Source organism: Cotesia glomerata, linkage group LG1 (genome assembly GCF_020080835.1).
Source record: "Cotesia glomerata isolate CgM1 linkage group LG1, MPM_Cglom_v2.3, whole genome shotgun sequence".
Lineage (NCBI taxonomy): Eukaryota > Metazoa > Arthropoda > Insecta > Hymenoptera > Braconidae > Cotesia > Cotesia glomerata.
In genome coordinates, this window is record NC_058158.1 from 11,053,391 (window position 1) to 11,070,431 (window position 17,041).

At 27.2% G+C, this 17,041-nt stretch overlaps 2 protein-coding genes and 2 long non-coding RNA genes across 14 annotated transcripts; 2 read left to right on the top strand and 2 right to left on the bottom strand.

Moving 5' to 3' along the window:
* Nucleotides 1–286: 286 nt before the first annotated feature.
* On the bottom strand, nucleotides 287–13,498 carry LOC123271240 (PDZ and LIM domain protein 3). 11 transcript variants are annotated; one of them, XM_044737517.1, is made up of 10 exons: nucleotides 12,008–12,494; nucleotides 10,579–10,808; nucleotides 10,041–10,197; nucleotides 5,092–5,247; nucleotides 4,771–4,821; nucleotides 3,680–3,768; nucleotides 2,526–2,673; nucleotides 1,369–1,407; nucleotides 1,068–1,142; nucleotides 287–542 (listed from the first exon to the last, which is right to left on the bottom strand). In XM_044737517.1, exons 1-9 carry the CDS (start codon nucleotides 12,116–12,118, stop codon nucleotides 1,083–1,085), a joined length of 1,041 nt encoding a protein of 346 aa, XP_044593452.1. In that variant the 5' UTR covers nucleotides 12,119–12,494; the 3' UTR covers nucleotides 287–542; nucleotides 1,068–1,082. The 11 variants fall into 11 exon arrangements, with proteins under 11 accessions (XP_044593452.1, XP_044593476.1, XP_044593519.1 ...); XM_044737525.1 differs by having other exon boundaries at nucleotides 522–686; nucleotides 1,045–1,142; nucleotides 12,008–12,496; XM_044737541.1 differs by lacking the exons at nucleotides 1,068–1,142; nucleotides 12,008–12,494 and adding an exon at nucleotides 13,275–13,498.
* LOC123271311 lies at nucleotides 4,378–5,245 on the top strand. Its single transcript, XR_006510832.1, has 2 exons — nucleotides 4,378–4,846; nucleotides 5,025–5,245. It is a non-coding gene; the product is annotated as an uncharacterized LOC123271311 (long non-coding RNA).
* On the top strand, nucleotides 6,200–6,908 carry LOC123271304. The gene is made up of 3 exons (XR_006510829.1): nucleotides 6,200–6,281; nucleotides 6,414–6,531; nucleotides 6,716–6,908. It is a non-coding gene; the product is annotated as an uncharacterized LOC123271304 (long non-coding RNA).
* Nucleotides 13,499–13,854: 356 nt separating the features above from the next.
* On the bottom strand, nucleotides 13,855–16,897 carry LOC123271229 (isovaleryl-CoA dehydrogenase, mitochondrial). The gene is made up of 8 exons (XM_044737500.1): nucleotides 16,670–16,897; nucleotides 16,522–16,611; nucleotides 15,701–15,922; nucleotides 15,305–15,632; nucleotides 15,134–15,227; nucleotides 14,365–14,455; nucleotides 14,125–14,293; nucleotides 13,855–14,060 (listed from the first exon to the last, which is right to left on the bottom strand). Exons 1-8 carry the CDS (start codon nucleotides 16,805–16,807, stop codon nucleotides 13,927–13,929), a joined length of 1,266 nt encoding a protein of 421 aa, XP_044593435.1. The 5' UTR covers nucleotides 16,808–16,897; the 3' UTR covers nucleotides 13,855–13,926.
* Between the last annotated feature and the right edge of the window lie 144 nt (nucleotides 16,898–17,041).

The following is a 17,041-nucleotide window of genomic DNA, read 5'->3' on the forward strand; positions in this document are numbered from 1 at the left end:
ATTTTAATTAATATTGAAAGTAATTAAATGAAAATTAACGTTCAAGATTTTGAAAATTTTATTTTCAAGCCCTAGAATTTAAAAGATTTAAATTTGCATGTTTTTTCAGGAGTACTCAGTCTAATTACATTTCTTCGCACTATATAATTTTAATTCATTCCCCTGTTCACAAAAAAAAAAGTTATTTTTACATACAAAAATATTTACAAGCTAGATAATCATTGATACTCTCCAGTTGTTAATTCCCTTCTTCATTACCAGAAATATTAAAAAAATAAACGCACAATTTTTTCATCAAAAATATGTTTTATTTGATAATTATTTAATGCATTTAACATTGCTTCTATAATCAAATTTCGTCGTCGTATATAACATTAAAATAATTCGTTTTAAACAAAATAATATTAAGATACATATATAGCATATAATAAATTTTTTAGTGGATTAAGCGTTCAATAATCCGTTGTTCCAAGCACACTGTACATAATCCTCTTGAAACTGTTGCTTTGGTGAATTTTTTCATCATCTTCGTAGCCGCTGGCCTGTAAATAAAAATTTACTTTAAAAAAGCTATCGAAGCTAATTATACGCAAACAAAATTAACTTTATTTTATTAAGTCACTCATAAAACAAAGGAAGAGTTATTGTGTTATTGTTGATAGGATAAATATGCTTTTTGTCATTTAGAGTAGAAGTAGCGTTTTTGGCCACCTTTGCACCGTTTTTGATCAGTTAACATTTGAATTAATTTATAAAAAATTATTATATCCCAAGTGTTACATAAAAAATTGTTAACTTTTTGGTAAATTTTATTTAACAAGAAGTCAGAAATTAATAATTGTCAATTTAAATTCAACAAAATATTACCAAAAAAATTTTTGTGCCGCTTGGGATTATAATCATATTTTTGTTGAGTTTTAAAAAATTTATATTAAAACAAATCGAGTTTATAATGGTTTATTAGTATAAATTCATTTCTATCGTTTATTTAAACAATAAATGGTCATAAACGGTACAGTGGCCACAAACGGTACTTCTACCCTATTTTATGATAGTAATGAACGTACAATTGATGGATAAATTTAGTAGCCGTTGACGCGGTCCTTTACGAAAGGAAGAGGAAAGGGACGATACATTCCACCCTTAATCAGACAAATATTTCATAATTAATTAAACAATCATGCTCAGTGTTGATTCTATTTTTATAAATTAATTACTGAACGATTTTTTATTTTTTAAAATACAATTGAGAAGAATATTGAAACAATTTTTAGTCAGACACAATGCAGACTTAATAATTCAACAAAGTAGTCCTTTGTCAGCTTATCAACATTAATTTTAAATAAATATAATTAATTCAGGACTTACGTATGATAGAGCAGGACTTTTTGGTGGTGCGTGTGCTTGCTAAAAGAAGAAATAGTTAAAAAATTAAGAATCAAGAAATAAAGAAGAAATAAAATCATAATACTAAAGTTAGCCGACGTTTTTAATTTTTTGATTTTTTTTTTAATAATTAAATTAGAACAAAAAAATGTTTTTTAAAAATTGCACTTACAGTTTTTAAAATATTTTAAAAATGAAATTTTGTCTTTATTTTTTTGGAATAATTGTTTCAATACAAAAAAAATTCTAAAAATTTTTAGATGTCGGCTAACTTAATTTTCAATAATACTAAAGTTAGCCGACATTTTTAATTTTTTGATTTTTTTTCATTTATTTAATTAGAACTAAAAAATATTTTTAAAAAATTGCACTTGAAGTTTTTCAAATTTTTTACAAATGAAATTTTTTTTTCTTGTTTTTTTGTAATAATTTTTTGAATAAAAAAAAGTTTGGAAAATCCAAAAGTGCACGACTCATAATGCTCATTTAATTATGAAATATAAAAAAAAAAAAAAAAAAAAAACTTAAGTCGTTCAAAATTAATTGCCGAAAAAACAGCTGTAGTAGGAAGGTACTGCACAAGCGCCCCTGGTGGAATAAAATGTACATAATATCTATAGATATAGATATATCACCATCCATGTTAATTTTACATGGATATATATATAGATATACAGTCTTGTAGTTTTCGTTTTTTATTAATTGTAATTAAACGACACTGAATTAATTAACCATTGGCATTCAGTGACCTACAATCGTCGATTAGAATTAAAAAAAAAAAAAATTTAACTCAAATAATTGATTTTTTCACAAGTTACAGTGTTTCCGGGGTTTGATACATGACGGACAGGAAAATTTTTTGACCTATTTTGATGTTTTTTTCCGTTTCTATTGCAGTAAATCAATTTTTAGAAAGTATGGAATTGATCTCCATTAAATTATCTCGACAAAAGTATGCAAAATATCTTGATTCCGTGAACTAACAAGGCTATAATACTAAAAATAGTTGCTAAAATGAGGCGAAAAAAATTTTTCGATCGTAAAGCACTCTCTGATGCTTCGCATTATGAGTCGTGCAATAAAATTTTTTTTGACATCGGCTAACCTAATTTTGATTAATTTTCATAATAAAATCTTACTCTGTGATGATGAGCTTTTTGGGGTGCAAAAACACCAGCACGTGCTGGCTGAGTGACTTCATGTACATGGTCGCCCATTTCTTCTTCTTGAAGTGCTTTGTAGGCTTCGCTTTTGCTTGGATCATACTTGGCCGCCGGCTTCATTGCACTATATTTAATTTTCACGAAATCTTAACTCGCGTTATTACAATTTACGGTATTAGTTAATTACATTGAACGGTATTTCTTCATTATTATTATTATTATTATTATTATTATTTAAGTAGTAAATTAATCTACAAAGCTTACAAGCACATTCTCGTGCAGTTCATATTAAATTTATTTGTAAAAAATCAGTAACTAAAAATTAAATAATACAGAAGAAGAAATAATTAGATGATATTGTTAGTTGAAAAATAATTTATTTAATTAGTCTTAAATTGCATGCAAAATAAATGTTTATTTTTGTTGTAAAATTTAAAACTCATGGGTGCGTTTCGTTGATTCTTTATTGCATTTGGTGAAACGAATTTAATACTCGTAAAATACTGCATATTTTAAAACTAAAATGGGAAGAAAATAATGAATAAATAAATAAATATATATATATGAAATCTGAATAAATACAATAATGATATTTAAAAACAATCCGATAATTATTTAATGAATAAATTAATTAGACCCATTAAATTGGGGCCATGGATTCTTAGAAGCAACCTCCCGGGCCTTTTCCTTCATTAATCTCGCCTGTTCCTCTATTTCTCGTTTTTGTTTCACGAAGGAAAAATCAATAAAAATGCTGGAAAAAGCAAATAATACACATATTTTCATTTATATTTAATTAGAAAAAAAAAGAGTCATTTCTTCTTTGATAAAAAATTTTTTTAAGTGTACCTAACACTTTTATTTAGTTATATTAATAATTAATATGCAAGCATACCAATTGCATTCATCTATAAAACAAATTAAATTATTTTAATTAATAATAAGCTTATTTTTGTAATGTAAATACTTTATCGCAAGCTCCAAGACAATCAGCAGCTTTCCTCAATTACTTTATTATTATAACATTGTTAAAAGCTGTATTAAATATTATTATTAATTGTTTAAATTTTATAAATTATTTTATTTGTTTGAAATAATTTTTTTTTATTTTATAAATGTTTATTACTTACGGAATGGCCGTGGTTTGACACTTAATAGTGTCTGCGATATTTTGTTCAGAGTACAGTCCAATCGGTGAATTGAATTGCTTGTGGACAACCTGTTTGGACAAACAATCATTCATACAGGGTAATTTGAGGTTAAGATTAAGAAGAAATTTATAATTATTAATTAAAATTATTTCTTCTTAATTGTTTAAAATATTTTTTGAATTTTTTAAAATAAACGCCATGGAATTTAAGGTTATATTTTTTTTATTATAATTATTTAAATAATATGAAGCTGAAGTTAGCTGACAGCTGTCAATTTTTTGGATTTTTACAACAAATAAATTACTATTAAAAAAAAAAAACATTTTTAAAAAATGACACTGAAGTTGGAAGACATTAAACATTTTTTTAGCATTTTATAGCAATTAAATTATTATTAAAAAAAAATTAATTAAAAAATTCCACATATGAAAATAATAAAAATTACAAGTGAAAATTTTTACAAGTTTTTTTTTATAATAATACATGGCTAACTTCAGTATGATTTAAAAAAAGGCAACAATAAATTTTTTTGACATTTAAAAGTGGAATTTTTTAGAAAATTTTTATTGTAATAACTTATTTGTTTAAAAAAATTCTAAAAATCATCAGAAGTCAGCTGATTTCAGTATTATAAAATATTAAGGAATTCTCACTCACTTAATGGGCAAAACTAAAAATAAACTTTTTTACTCAATTTAAACTGCAAATTTATTAGTAATTTTATTTATTTTATCACACATTGGCGATTATTTGAATTTTAAATTAAAATTTTTACAATGAGTAAGATTTTTTAATTGTTGCAATTGCTGAAATATATGATAATACATCTCAGTAGATAAAAATTTATAAGCAGTGTGAAAATAATTAAAAATTACACGATTCTAGTGATTGTTTATGATAAATGCGATAAAGCCGAAGCGTGATGTTTTGAAATACTAAAAACATTAACAAACAAGTGAGTAATTTGTCTGAAAATATCTGAAAACACAAATGCTGCATTAAGAATATTAAAAAGATAAAAATAAATAATCTCTCGAAGCAAAAAGCGACTCGAATAAATAGAATCAAACCTTTGGTAATTCATTCGGTCCTAAGACACGCTGCATAACTGATTCCGCCACCTGTTCATTATTTAATCAAAGATTCGTAAGTAAAATAAAGTTAATTTTAAAGGTAATAATTAGATTAATAACGATAAATAACTCAAAAAAATAAAGATCATAGTTAGCAAAAATAATTTTTCAATGGGACAATTATTCCCTCTTGACTTTTAAAGCAAATTTCATTTTAAATATTATTTATGCTGATTTTGGGTCACTTTGAGACTTGAGCTGGACAGTGAACTCAGCATAGTACTGAAACTCCCGGCTGTATCTACCTACGGTTTGTACCTTTTGTTTCATCGCCACCTCGGGATGAGCAACCTCGTAATGATGAGGAGCGGCCCTTATCATTGGATTTGGATGGTGGCGAAGGTAACATTCACCTAATGGAGCATCCTTCTTGATCTTGGCGCCTGGCAAGACCAGAGGAGTTGTGCGGTACGGCTGAAATGAAAAATAAATATTTTTATCAGCCAAAAACAAAAAACAAAAATATTTTGGTTGGAATTTTATTTAATATTGAAGCTGTAAACTCCAAATTTTTGCATTATTTTCTATCTCATAAATCTGGGGATTAAGGCCACTTGTTTTAAGTTTCGAAATTCCTTCGCACTCTCTAAATTATTTGGGTTATCGCCAAAACACGCGACATTACTCGTTTACAAATAAATTATCCAAAGATATAATTATAAGTTTAATATTTTTGTTGTTGAAATTTTTTATGCCAATAAAAATATAAACTTAAATACAATAAAAATAAATGATATTAAAGTTAGCTGTCACTTGACCATTTTTTAATTTTATTCAACAAAAAAATTTGTTTCGAGAAATTATTTTTAAAAAATTGCATTTTTAATTTATTAAATTTTCTAAATATCAATTTTTTTATGCAGTAATTTATTTATTAGAAAAATTATTAAATATCTGCTAAATTAATTTTTATTAAAAATATTTTTCTTTTTCAATTAATTTATATAAACTGCAAATTTTTATTTTTCAAAAAATCTAAATTAATTGACAAGCTTGTCAACACCTTCAATTAATATTTTGCCAACAAACTACATTAAAAACGCTTAACTTCCCACGCGCATGATTTAAAAATAAAAATATTTATCGTCTGGTGTGCAGAAAAATTCTGAGCTAAATAATGAATATTACTTCTTTAAAATATTATTCCTTAATTTTTATCTTTTTTTTTTTTTTTAAGTTTCATTTCTTCTCAGATTTTTTTGATCAACAATAAAAATTATCCGCTGAAGAAATAAAATATAAAATGAAACATGATCCTGGTTGGCAAGCTTGCAAATATGATTGAAGAAAACGTTTTTGCAGGTACAATAAAAGGAATTACATAAATCGCTAGGTGCAATGTAGATTATTAAGTCTTGGCAGTAATATAGATCGTTATGTCACATTAGTTGGTTAGCGCGCATGAAGATGACGAAAGAACGGTTAAATTCAGCTCTTTTCTTTATTGTGTTTGTATTATATTATAATAATAATAATAATAATAATAATAATAATAATAATAATAATAATAATAATAATAATATTATATGATCTAATACATAATAGCTCTCGTTCTTTAATAATCTTCAAATTTTCCGCAGCGTTCACCAGACATTAATACGCTTAATCATCATCTTCTTCTACTTACAGGATATTAATCATCATTTATGACAGAGCCTGTTAGCAGAATCTTTAAACGCTTAGCGTGTAAATAATTTTGTGAGTAATTAAAGTCTAAGAAACTACCATCTTCTCTTTAATCTCAAAACAATTATTTTTTCTTAATCTTAATCATAAATAATTTACAAAGTAACATTAACTTATTAAAGCTAAATAATGAATTTTTGAGAGCTTTGTAAATAAATTTGATAGGCAATAAACGATATTTTTTGTTTTGGTACAGAATAAGAGAAACGAATACGATATGCTGAAAATAGCTGAAGGCTTTTAGCTGGCACAAATAATCTGTCGTTGTGTTGCCTCATCACGATCTCCATTTAATTTTTTTTTGCCCTCGATATTTACTTTCGATGACAGTCAATCAACTCTACCTTGGAATATTAATTCATCTAGGGTTTTTTTATAAATTAATAAAATTATATTTTTTATATTTATAATTATAATTAATAATTATATTATTACAATTATAATTATATTTTTAGTATACAAATTTAATTAAATTTAAATAAAACAAATTTTATTTTGTTTAAGAAATTTTTTTTTCTAGTAGAAATTTTTTTAATTAATTTAACCCTAGGTTTTTTTTACCCACTTTTCTCTAAGAAGTCACAAATATCAAATAAATACATATTGTTAACATTAATTAATATATATAGAGATTTAAAATAAGTTAAATCCCAAAAATAGGCCAGGAATTATGAATTAAAGATTTATAAGCTGATTATAATTGAAAAATTCAATTGGAAAAAATAGTAAAAAAAAAATCAATCTAAATTAACTTGAGCCTATCAAATTACAAGCTTCCAATAATACAAGCCGAGTAATTTAGCGTATAAATAAAATAACAACTTATTTTTCAACCTGAATAAAATAAAAGCTCGTTTAGATATCGACCATGTGTCTTTTATTACATCTGCGCTATAAATTCGCTGCAAACTGCAATTACTTTCCTTTCATCTTCACGGTGTCTGACTTGCCGTCCATTAGCTTTTAAACCCTTTCATTTCTTCTTTTTCTATTCAATTTTTTTTTTTCCAACTCATTTGTCGCTTTTCACACCGGGCTGACAAATGTCTCAAAAATAGTGAAGGGTAAGCCAAAGTCACTAAATAATATTTTCACAAACTTCCAGTTAATATGTCAAGGTTAATACTCGAGGCGTAATGTCTAGTTATAATTAAATCATTCTCCCGTTGCATCATTTGTGCTCTTGACTTTCATCGTAATAAATTTAAACTAACTTCCTTTATTTTATTACTTAGCTTATAAATTAATTTAACTAAATCTCGCATGAAATTTCGGAATTAAATCCTGAAATATTTACAAGCGCAAAATGTTTAGATAGTTTAAAAATAATAATAGAAGTCAATAAATAAATAAACAAACTTTAAATTATTTAACAATGATGATGTAAAAGGATATGTAATTGACAGTTTGGCAACAGACTAAACATCTGGCAAATATATTAGCTCATCTGCTATTAAATATTACTTCTTTGCGCGGATTAGAATTAGAATTTTGTTTTATTAATGCGCTGAATTCTATTCGAAGTAATTTGATACTCTCGAGTGAAATTTATCAGTAAAAATTTATGAATAATTTTTATTTTTAATTCCTAGATATATGTTATTTTTTAAATTTGTTTTCCTACCCAATAAACAGCCGATTCTTCTTCTTTCGGTTGACGTTCAATAGTGTAACGATATGTCGTAGTGTAACCCGGCATTTTTCCACTTATTTGCTACAGCTAACTATTTCTTCTTTCAACTAATTAATTACCTTCACTTTGATAGGAACAATTTAAAAAAAAAAAGTAAAAAAAACACAATAATTTTTGGACCTGGTATAAACGTACTGGTTCGAAGCGCGGGAGTTACTGATACAAACTAACTCCGGCGTTTTCCAAGTACCTCAAGAAATGTAGTCTCCCGAATAAAACTAACGTTACGTTATACAGCATATGGCGTGTATAATTTTTGATATACTTCACCTTCCAACATTTTGAAACTCCTACGTGATTTGTAACTCAGGGTTACTACGTCACTAAACAATTAGAGTGTAACGATTGATGAAAGACCCTTAAAAGTTAATTCATCTGATCAAAAATTCTCATTTCTTCTTTTTAAAATTACAATTATTAATAACTTCACTGAAAATTCTATCCTATTTTTCGTCGCTGTAATTAATTAATGAAAATTAAGTTGGCCGTTTAAAAATTTTTAGAACTTTTTTTTTTATTAAAAAAAGTAAAAAAAAAATTTCACTTTCAAAAAAACTTTAAAAACTATAAGTGCAATTTTTTAAAAATATTTTTTTGTTCTAATTTAATTGTTAAAAAAAAATTAAAATCGTCGGCTAACTTTAGTATTATAATTAATTAATTATACCTGTCAGTTAATTTTAAAAAATACAATAAAAAAATGCTTTTAAAAATTTTCACTTGTAATTTTTATTAATTTTCATACATGGAATTTTTTAATTAATTTTTTTTATAATAATTTAATTATTAAAAAATTCTAAAATAATTTTTAATATCCGTCAACTTCAGTGTCATAATTAATTAGTCAATTAATCAACCTTATTTTTCAGAACCAACAATCTTGATCAAAGGTGACAAAATTAATGAGAAGAAAACGAGGGTAGACTTCAGTAGCAAAAGAATAATTGAAATTCATGAGTGAAAAAATAATTTACTGATGAAATTAAAAATTTCTAGTATCGAGATCGGTAAATAAAAGCATCAGTGGTGGTTTCGATGCAAAAGTTATATTTATAGAGTAACTCTACTACATCTTGACGAACTTTCCGGCATCGAGAGGCGGACCACCAAAAATATATTCACACTTTATCTATAGATTTTGCTGCTGTCTCTTTTTCTCATCAACTTTATATAAAAGCTATTTCTTTTTTTTAAACTGATCAAAACGTTCTCCATCTATTTTTTTTTTTTTAATATCAAAACATTTCTTCTTGATATTTAATATAAAATTTTGAAGCTCATTTTACAATAAAATTTCAAGGTCATCAGTAGAATTTTAGAACGCTGTTATGATGTAACAATTTGTTTACATTATGTTGATTGTTTATATGAGAAGAAATAATTTTTAGCTAAAATATTGAATAGCTGTAAGAAAAAAAGCGGCTGGCAACTGTTTAAAATCCGATACACGCAGTAAATTTTGCACCGGGGATTCTTTTTGCTCCGCAAATCGCGTCTTACAAACACAACGTGTCGTATCGGCCGAAATAGCCGTTGGATCTGCTCTAAACTTAGAGACAAGCCAGCTGAGCTGTTAAGCTTGCATCATTTACTAAGATTTTTCCTCAATAATTTATTTATCGATTGACAATCCCTAATTTCACATTTAGCTCTTAAAAAAAAAAAAAAATAAAAAAAGTATCTATTACAGAAATTTCTTCTGACTTTTGGATACTTTCCACTGTTGCTCGCCAAATAATGATTGCATCAAGAGATCAAGATATACATATAAAATTTTTAAATACTTGAAATTATTTATTATTTACTAAACAAGCTACTAATAACTCACCTGAGACAAGTAAAATCTTTCTTCACGAACTTCTTCGATGTGTTCTCGAGGAGGCTCGAAGTGATCCGGTGAATAAGTCTTGTATTCGCGTGGAGGCGAATACACAGCCGGAGGAACTGGACTTTTCGGCAGAACTTTTGGCTGCGATTCTTGAGGCCTGTTTGTTATATATTAAATTATTACAGATTATTTTATTTATTTCTTCTTTGGGAAGAAAAAAAGCTGGATAATTTTTAGTCCATAATTTAATTAATGCTCTTTGTTAAATAGTTTAATTTAATTTAAATAATTAAATACTCTAATTTAAAAAAAATTATAAAAGAAGAAATAACAAAGAGCATTTTATTTTTTTAGTCGTGGTTATCACTCCTCCTGAGCATCGCGATGAGGCAAGCGTTATTTTGTCAGTCTAATTGAGCTATAAAATAAAAATTCTAAAATAATAAAAGTAGCAACGTAGCTAATAGCATAAATAAAATAAAAATAAAAATAGTGGATAGAAATAGTAAGAAGAATATGATTTAAAATTTTTTCTGACAGACTAACGAACGCAGCCTCGTCGTGAGAGTGGATTGACTCGACAATCGATGACTGTGAAGTATATCGATTGTATGCCAGATTTGACAACGGCTCGGACCTTTCCACGACTAGTCTTACAGACTCTGAATTTTGGAGAATATTCTGGGCGTCCACGTGCCTCACATCACGAGAATCGTAATCGTCTATTTTCTTGATCACGTCACCCTTCCGGAGCTCATCGTTCTCAGACTGAAACATAACCAGGTAAATATTTACATTATTAAAAAATTTTTTAATATTTATTGTTTTAAATAATCTGTATTATTAAGAGAATAAGAAAAATTTTGTCTCCAGGATAGTCATATGATCAAATCGGTTTTTTTTAGTGATATTTAGTGTCATTGCAAAGGTCTTGACTTGAATTTGTGTCTTTTTAAGGTTTAATATCATTCTCACCATTAGTTAATTTATTATGATAAGTATTTAGGCTGCACTCGAAAATGTTCTATTTCTAGATACATAATTAAGAAACGACCTTGTACCTTGTAAACTATTGACATTTTTAAAGATATAAGCTCATCTCGATGGTACATTCATCGAGACCTTTCATTTGAGTACCCACAACAATTTTTCATATATTTATATATATTATATATATGTATATATGAAAAATATATGAAAATACATGTGGGTACTCAAATGAAAGCTCTTGATGAGAGTAATATCGAGATGAGCTTATATCTTTAAAAACATCAATAGTGAAGAAAGTACAGTGCAACTTCACATAATTAAGAAATGATCTTGTATCTTGTGAAATATTGACATTTTTAAAGATATAAGCTCATCCTGATGTTACACTCATCAAGACCTTTCATTTGAGTACCCACATCAATTTTTTCATATATTTATATATATTATATATATATGTATATATGAAAAATATATAAGAATGCATGTGGGTACTCAAATGAAAGCTCTTGATGAGTGTAACAAAGGGAAGAGCTTATATCTTTAAAAACATCAATAGTGAAGAAAGAACAGTGCAACTTAACATAATTAAGAAATGACCTTGTATCTTGTGAAATATTGATATTTTTAAAGATATAAGCTCATCCCGATGTTATACTCATCAAGACCTTTCATTTGAGTACCCACATCAATTTTTCATATATTTTATATATTATATATATGTATATATGAAAAATATATGAAAAATTGATGTGGGTACTCAAATGAAAGCTCTTGATGAATGTAACATCAAAATGAGCTTATATCCTTAAAAACGTCAATAGTTAAGAAAGTACCGTGTAATTCAACAAAATTCATTATTTAATAAAGCAAAATTTTATTTATAGTTAAAAAGTCACGGCAGTCACTGTGTGACTGCAAGGTTGCTAGTAATTATTAATTAAACAATTATAGGAAGAAATAATCACAAAAACACTCACACGGGTGACGACGATCGGAGTGCCTAAATCTGCGCCCCCGGCAATTCGGATTCCCCAAGGGCGACTTGGATGTCTTCTTAATTTCAATACCAACGTGTGTTTCTTCGTCATACTCTGATGGGTTTATTTCTTCTTCTGTTCTTTTTTTTTTTTATTTAAAAATTCACACAAGGATCTTTGATAGAACAAGACAATTTTGTAAATTACAAAAACACTTATCTAAAATTTTAAACACAGGGAAGAAATGGATGTTTTTAAAATTTGTTTGGGTCGATTGTGACAAGCCAAGAATCTACAGCGTTCGGTCTACTGTCAACCGTGGGACAGAACTGCGGTAACGGATTGCAATTTGACAAGACCAATGCATATCTCGAGAGCTGCGAGTGTCCCTGAAGTTGCCCAATAAGCGCCAGCATAACTAGGTTCCTATTCTACCCAATCTGGCCTCATTTCTTATTGGCATCCCACATTGCAAGTGTCGATATGCTCCAACAAATCTAATACCTGCTCTTGAACAATCACAATTAACCCCTCTTGCTCTTTTTTATAGTATTTATATGTCCAAGATTGTCAGCACCTCTCATTGTTGTTCCTATTGTGGATTAGACAATAACAAACATTATTTTGTTAGACTTTTTCCGCTCTCGGGTGCTCAATCTCTAAGACACGAGACTGGATTCTGCTAAGCGCGGAATTATTTAAATTTAAATATTATTCGCGCCAAAATTTAACTGGGATTCCCCTTCATTTTTTTTTTATAAGTCGGATTTTTTAACGGAAATTAAATGATTATTTTTAATTACATTTGTTTTGAAAAATTTTTTATTAAAATAAATTAATAATTATTTAAGAGTTTAAAAAATAAGTTTTCTTTTTTTAAAATACTAGAATAATTTAAATTCGCGGAATTTTTTAAATTTAAATTTTATTCGCGCCAAAATTAAACTGGGATTCCCCTTCATTTTTTTATAGGTCGGATTTTTTTAATGGAATTTAAATGATTATCTTAAATTAAATGATTTGTTTTGGGAAAATTGAGTGGAAATTTTTTATTAATATAAATTAATAATTATTAATTAATTAAGGGTTAAAAAAATTAAAATTTCTTTTTAAAAAAGAAATCTAAAATTTATTTGGGAGTTTTCACACAAACTATTAACACGATTGATAATAAAAATAAATTAACAATTCACTTTAAAAAAAAAAATTAATAATAAAATCACCACAAATAAAATCACTTCACTATTTTTTCAACAAAAATACTCACGTAGGTCTCGTAGTAATTTCCAATGGAGAACTTGAGTGCCATTTTCACGTTCTCCAATCCTCTTGATCCAGCAATTGAAGATTGTTAAGTTTATTAATTAATTAAAATTTTTATTCCAAGCAGGTAATTTTAGCGAATAATCATAAAATCAGTTCGAAACTCGGAAAGCCACAAGCTTGTCCTTTCTGAGAGTCCAATTAGTTTGACGGTCCTCCGATTAATGACTTTAAATTAAGAGGAAGAGATGTAACAGAGAGATAGAGAATGTGTAAGTGCAAAGGAAATAAAACAGGGGTGTCGACACTTAAATTAGCCACCTATAGCGCTAAAGGTTAATCAATCGACTTGATTAAGAGACTACCACTACTGCTGCACTGATATGTTCTAGTGACTCATTTATCTTGATGTATATTTGTTTTAAAAAAAATTAATTAACGACGCATCTAAAACAAAGAACCAATAATCATCTGATATATCTTCAAGGCTGTGTTACGACTCACGGTCATGTGGATTACTGATTATAATTTAGTCAATTATTTTCAGCGATATACATCATAAATATTTATTGTATCACCTAGAGTATTAATTAATCAGATCTATTGTCATTTATATCATATAAACAAAATAAACACATCATATAAAAAAAATTAATTTAAGAATACTCCTCAGTAATTTCTCGACTGATTATCATTCTTCTGATTTCACTCGTTCCTGCTCCTATTTCATACAATTTTGCGTCTCTCAGCAAGCGACCCGTTGGGTAATCATTGATGTATCCATTTCCTCCTAAAAGAAAATTCTTGTCATTTTTTCCCTACAAAAATAATTATTAAAATAAAAAAAAAATTACCAAGGATTTGAATTGCATCTAACGCAACTTTTGTCGCGCTTTCTGCACAGAGAAGAATAACTGCAGCGCAATCTTTACGATTTATGTGATTCGCGTCACAAGCTCTGGCTACAGAGTATAAGTAGCTTCTGTTTGCACTTAGAGTAGTGTACATGTCAGCTATCTTGGCCTAAAATATATAAATTTCTTTTTTAATAATAATTATATTGTTAAAAAATAATAGAATAAAATAAAAAGTACTTGGATCATTTGAAACTCAGCTATTCTTCTATTGAATTGTTTGCGGTCATGAGCGTATTGGAACGCTATGTCGCAGCAAGCTTGAGTGATCCTATAAAATAAGTTCCATATTAAGAAATTACCTTGTATCTTGTGAAATATTGAGATTTTCAAAGATATAAGCTCATCCCCATGTTATTCTCATTGAGACCTTTCATTTGAATATCCACATCAATTTTTCATATATTTATATATATTATATATATATGTATATCTGTAAAGTATATGAAAATGCATGTGGGTACTCAAATGAAAGCTCTTGATGAATGTAACATCAGGATGAGCTTATATCTTTAAAAATGTCAATAGTGAAGAAAATACAGTGCAACAACATAATTAAGAAATGACCTTGTATCTTGTAAACTTTTGACATTTTTAAAGATATAAGCTCATCCCGATGTTACACTCATCGAGACCTTTCATTTGAGTACCCTCATCAATTTTTTATACTTATTTTATATATATATATATGTATAAATGAAAAATATATGAAAGTGCATGTGGGTACTCAAATGAAAGCTCTCGATGAGTGTAACATCAGGATGAGTTTATATCTTTGAAAATGTCAATAGTTAAGAAATTACACTGCAATTCAACAAAATTCATTATTTAATAAAGAAAAATTTTATCTATTTGTAGTTCACAAGTCATGGTAATCACATAGTGACTGCAAGATTGCTAGTATATTTAAATTAAATAATAATAGTAGTTTAAATGATAATCAAGTTACCCCAATGGACCACCAGCTAGAACCAGTCTCTCCAAATCCAACCCGCTCATCAAAACATAGACACCTTTATTTAACTGGCCTAATATATTCTTCGCTGAAATAATTACAATAAATTAATTTAACTAAAATGTAAGGTAGAATTTAAATGGTTGAGAATTAAATAAAATTTACCGGGTATTTTGCAATCTTGAAAGATTAATTCCGCTGTATTAGAACCGCGCATGCCAAGTTTGTCCAATTTAACTCCATTGGTAAATCCTTCGGTACCTTTTTCAACAATGAACGCAGTTATGCCATGCTGTGGTTTGTCGGTGGTTAAATTTGTTTTAGCATAAACAACAAGTGTATCTGCATCACATCCATTAGTGATCCAAAATTTATTGCCGTTTAGAATGTAGTAGTCGCCGTGTTTTTCAGCTTTCGTTTTCATTGACACGACATCGGATCCTGAACCTGGTTCGGACATTGCTAAAGCTCCAAAATGCTCCCCGCTGCACAGCTAGCAAAAATATTTGGTATCAAATTTAATTTTATTGAAAATCAATAAATATCAATTGATCAATTCACCTTTGGCAGGTACTTGAGTTTCTGCTCTTCAGTTCCATTTCGTTGGATCTGATTGATGCATAAATTCGAGTGAGCGCCGTAACTCAAGGCGATAGAAGCGGAAGCGCGACTTAATTCTTCCATCACGATAACGTGGTCCAAATAACTTCCACCTGTGCCTCCATACTCTGGCTTTGCAGTTATTCCTAAGAGGCCTAAGCTTCCTAGCTTCTTCCAAAATGACTGAAAAATATTAAAAAAAAATTTAATTAATAAATTAGAATTAATTTAGAAAATTTAATAATTGTTTAACAAATAAATTATGGCAAAAAAATTGACGTAAAAATTTTTAAAAATTATAAATGCAATTTTTTAAAAATGATTTTTCAAAAAAAAATTTATTTGTTAAATAAAATTAAAGATTCATCAAGTGACTGCTAACTTTAATCTCATAATTAAATAAGAATTAATTTAGCAGATATTTAATAATTTTTTTAACAAATAAATTATGGCAAAAAAATGAGAAAAAAAATTGACATGTAGAAATTTTAAAAAATTATAAATGCAATTTTTTAAAAATGATTTTTCAGAAAATATTTATTTGTTAAATAAAATGAATTGCATAAGCTGGTGAATCATTTTGTTTTAAAAATTTTTGTAAACAACCTATTTACTAAAAAATATAAATACCAAAACGTCAAAGCTCTTATAAAACGACCAGAATATATTTTTAGCTGATGAATATATATTTATATTTATATATATTCAACTCTGACAAAACAAAAAATTTTTAAACTAATTTTAAAATATCTACGTCAATAAAATCAATGAAAAAAACTTACCCGTAGGTCATCAAAGTTGTTTGTTTTATCTATTTGCGCAGCTTTTGGGGCCAGTTCTTTTTGCGCAAAATTAAAAACAGCCGTTCTTAACTAAAATAAAATATTTTAATAATTTTAAAATTTATACAATATATAAAAAAGCACTAACCTCTTTTTGTTGGTCATTTAATCCAAAAATATTCTCATCAATTGGATAATACTGAGATGCGCTTCGAGAGCTGCACTCGAAGGATTTTATTTTTGTAAAATTAAATAATCTTAAACTATTACGCAGATTAATATTCATTTTATATTGGACACTTGCACGAGTTAAATTAAGAAATTAGTCTGCTTATTTTCATCACTGGTACGATAACTCTAATTGATAAGGAAAAATTATAATATGTGTTGTAATACTTGTTATCAATTTTTAAATATTCAGTATTGAATAGTACAATATATATTTTATTTTTAATCTAAATAAAAATAATAAATATTGCAATTATTAAAAAGAGCAAGTGTATTTAACGTCAATAATAAT